Source organism: Sesamum indicum, linkage group LG9 (genome assembly GCF_000512975.1).
Source record: "Sesamum indicum cultivar Zhongzhi No. 13 linkage group LG9, S_indicum_v1.0, whole genome shotgun sequence".
NCBI lineage: Eukaryota > Viridiplantae > Streptophyta > Magnoliopsida > Lamiales > Pedaliaceae > Sesamum > Sesamum indicum.
Genome location: NC_026153.1, coordinates 2,253,107 through 2,257,538, shown reverse-complemented (window position 1 = coordinate 2,257,538; position 4,432 = coordinate 2,253,107). Strand labels below are relative to the sequence as shown.

The 4,432-nt window shown below is 31.1% G+C and overlaps 1 protein-coding gene across 1 annotated transcript in view; it reads left to right on the top strand.

Annotated features, from left to right (window-relative positions):
- Positions 1-1,040, top strand: part of LOC105170305 (zinc finger CCCH domain-containing protein 24) — a 6,391-nt gene extending 5,351 nt beyond the window's left edge. Inside the window, exons 13-14 of the mRNA XM_011091006.2 lie at positions 483-526; positions 617-1,040. Of these exons, the coding sequence (XP_011089308.1) occupies positions 483-526; positions 617-866 (294 nt within the window). The 3' untranslated portion in view covers positions 867-1,040. The remainder of the gene's footprint in view (positions 1-482; positions 527-616) is intronic.

Genomic DNA, 4,432 nt, shown 5'->3' with positions numbered 1-4,432 from the left:
CTATACGCTGATGCGATAGTTTCTGTTTTACCATTTCCTTCTCTGAAGCCTCAGTTTTCCAGTTGGTCATAGAGTTCAGTATGAAATAATTGAGTGGGGATTCATTTATACGTGTGCATCTCTTGGCCATTAAACAATTCTTGCATGCTTTTTGTCCACCTCATGGTCCTTATACTTTCTTATGAACCTCATAGGAATGAACCTATCTAGTGTGGGGATGTGTTGCTGATTCATCTACTGTGAATTCCAGTTGCTAACATTATCCGGAGCACATTCTTCTCCCTATATATGTTGTGGGTCGGATAACATTTCTGCAAAATATGTGCTTGCATGGCGAACAATTCATAATCTAATTTCCTTAAGTAACATCTAAGCGATGGTCTTTGGACCACATCTGATCATTTTATTGTTTCCTTCATTGGATTCTAGCCGTTTTTCTTGACTAACAGTAACTATTCAAAATATATGTTTTCTGTATGCAGGTAATCAAGGTTCTGCGGACACAATCTCGTCTAAGGAGGCTTGTGTAAGTTGTCCTTTGGTGATATAATATCTATTTTCAGGATTGGGGTTTGTTTGCTTTGAATTATGATTTGATTCCTTTCTCCTTATTCAGCTACATATCCTGTAATCCTGAAAGTCTGGTGGCAAATGCTATTGAGCTCTGCACACCATCGCTCGATAAAACTGAGAAAGGAACTAACAAGAACAACAGGGGATGGAAGAACATGAGTTCTGCTGGTCTTGCTCGTCATAGAGCTAAGTCTATGCCCAACTCAGAGCCGTTTAAGCCTGTCAAAGCCATGGCTGTTGATCTTTTTCCCCATACACCACACTGTGAACTAGTGATGCTTCTGGAGAGGTGAATATGGCTGATGAGTCGGTAAACCAACAATCCTTGCTATTTCCCGTTCCTTGCGTGCATATTTAAGTGCAGTGGAGAATGGTTTATGAGGTTTTTTCGGCTGATTTATTCTTTGCATGAATTCAGCTAATCCTTTCAGCTCTACTTATTTAAGTAACTCCCAGGAAATTTGTTTTATACTCGTAGTTATTTCCTCTTTTTTTGGGGGTTTATTGATGAATTAGTTAATGTTTTTGCACAGCCGACACACGGGCAAATTGTTATCCATATGCTCTTTCCTCCTTTTTATAATTAATTATGAGTAGATATCATGCATTCATAAAGTAATGATGCATCATGAGATAGAAATCAATAGTTACGAATAGACACACACGGACGCGGTTAATTGGAAGCTGAGTCAGAAAACGGAAAAACAACCTTTATTTTCCAGGAAATTACAAAAGAGATTGTGGAGCAATCTGCATCTCTGAAGAAAAGCAAGAGCAAAAGGCTCCTCCTTTTTTAGTTTTCTTTCACCTCTTTTGGTAGAGGAGCATATCATTATCAGGCATTAATAAATAGCAAACAACTTTATGGTTAGATGGATGGTTGGATAGAGATAGATAGACGAGTCTGGGCCCTTCCGTCCCTCTTTTAATTATTTGAATTTCAGAGTTTGAGCACTGAATCCAATGAAGGATGTGTTGCAAAATTATTGGTTAAAAATAATAAAGTTAGGAGAGAGGAGCAATTGTTGATGCCTATCTTTTTTATATGAAGCCCACTTTGTTGTTTTTTCTTGAAATGACGTGGATGATATGGTGATTGACTTTTTTGTGTCAAAAGTTGTATTGACTATCACTAGTGCTGCAACTTAAAATCTGACGTTGACATACTTAGTGCTGCCCCTTAAATTGCTGTTTTGGGTTATGTTTGTAAACTACTTAACATAACTATTTCTTCTTTTCAGGAAAAAGAAAAAAACAGTGTAGAGTTTTTTTTACTGAAAATAAGTTAAAAAAATGTTTTTATTTTACAGATTTTGCCTTTTACATGGATCGAATTGAGCTAATTTAAGCCATATAAGTAGACTTTTATCAATTTTTACAACAAACCATTTTCTCAAACATTGGATGGGCCAGTTTCCATTTTTGTATTGTAAAACAAATAAAGGTGGATAATGGAAATTTGATCCAAGTGGTGATCATGAAAAGGCCAATGATTGCCATATGTAATAGAAATGATGATAAAACAATAGTTTATTATAAAGGGTTGATGAATGTAGGTATAGTAATACAGATGAATTGATGTGGTGTTTGAGATGGTGATAATTTCGAGAAGTAGGTAGAGACCACATCCATTTGATGAATGAATGAGAATGCAAATTAGTTATGTCGTCTTGGAAGTAGATATTATAATGTGCACCCTTCTTCTTCAAAATCATTATATCTCTACATCTATATATAAATTGATCATTAATTCCATGAGATGACTGCTTCTGCTTCTGGTTCAGAGGCCTACTTTAACTTTGATGTATATATATATATATATATATTTATACATTTATGTATATATAAATACATATAATTTTCTTCTAAACTAATATATGTATATAATATAATCTATGTGCTTTCTTTATATTCTCAATGGTCCACATAATGCTTCGTATTCAAATAAAATTGTTTTAGGTATATTCTCCCCCCCTTCTCTCTCTCTCTCTATATATATAAAGCAATTGTGTTGAGGATGTGGTGGAGATCGAAAGGGCGTCTTGAATTATTCCACCCTACCTAAAACTTTTTATAAAGTATTTATACTGTATATAAAGTAAGAGCATCCTTTTGGTCTCTTACTTAATTTTGATATGTCAATTTTTATTTTTTAATATTTAATTAATTTTCTTCTTTTTTCCTTAACTTTTTATTTTTATATCTTTTCGTAACTTTCCATTCTCTCTTTTCTCAACTTGCAGATCTCTTCTCTCATTTTTTATTATTTTCTCATTTTTTGTACTTTTTAATATTCTATTAATCTAATTAATATATTTTTGAAATAATATTTTTTTTAAATTTTAATTAATTACGCACATACATGTGAACGTGTCATGTATAGTCGTATATATTAAAAAAAGTGAAAGACAAGTGGAGTGATGAATGAAGATATGTATATATGCAATTAGAGTGCATGGGCGCATTGTGAATATATAGATATAAGTAGGTAGGTGGCGGACGTTGAAATTGATGCTATCCATTATATTATATTATGGCGCTCAACACATGCAAGGAATTTTATGGATGTGAATTTGTAGCCTACTTTAAATAATAATGTCTTGTTTATTTTGTCTGATTTAAAAAATATTGATGTATTGAGCTCACATTATGAGTTGAATATGTTTATCTGAGCTCAACTTCGACTTATCAAAGAATTAGAATTAAAAATTTGATTGAGGGAGCTCGATACCTTTTTAACACCTCTAGTTAGACATACTTATAAGTGTATTTTACCAACATATATATTGTATAGGAAGAAGTGCGATGCAACAACCGCATAGAAGCATTTCCTTGTTAAGAATTTGAAATTCTTAAATCTAAATCCATCGATCCAAACACACTATAAATAAATTTAAAGATATGTACGTACCCAATGATCAAATATGAGATCTCTTATAAAAGAAATCTTGTGTACGAATAACGGAGTTCTCCATTCTTATAATTTTATGTTGTTAATACATAAGTAGGGGATTTAGACACTTGCCAATTATTCTAATCTTTGTATTTTTGTGATGTAGGCTGACTTGATTTCACCTAAATAAGGAAATTCTCTGAGAAGTTAATTTCAGAATCAAATTCTAGTGCCAAAAAGAAATCTAGGCTAATAATTTAAGATTTTTTACTGTGTTGTGTTAGAGTCTGTTAAAAAATATTACATATTATTTTTTATAACAATTTGAATTTTTAAATAATCTATTCAAGTATTAGAAATTATCAAATTAAAAGTTTCTTGAAATAAATAAAAAAAAAAGAATTTCACGTACTTTGTGAAGAAAAAAATACTATGTTCTATAAGAAGAGGTATTTATATATAAGAAACCAGAAACATTGAAATGATATGAGTAATTAAGTATTATGAATACGCATGATTTTGATGGCTATTTGCACTCTATGATGCCACATAAGAGGTCATGTCTTTTTTTTTTTGTCCCATTCATTGTAGCTTTTATGATAAATACCTTTTATTTTTATTTTAAACTTAAAATAAGTGTATAATTATTTTATTTTTGTCCAATAAATGACTTAACAACATCATTTAATTTATTTTTATATCTAGTACTACCTTTTTTTATTATCAACTATTTTTCATATTTCTTATCAGCCATTCGTTTTTATGTTGTAAAATTTAAATTATATTTCTAATTTTAAAAAAAATATAATTCTCTTGATACTATAACAAAAAATATTGAATTGATCAAAAATACAATTGAACTAAGAAAAATAGTATATTTATTATTTAATTTATTTGATTCAATCAGATAATTTTGGGATAAACTGTGGAGCGAGGCATGGCGGTGGGCCAGCCGCAGGCAATCAG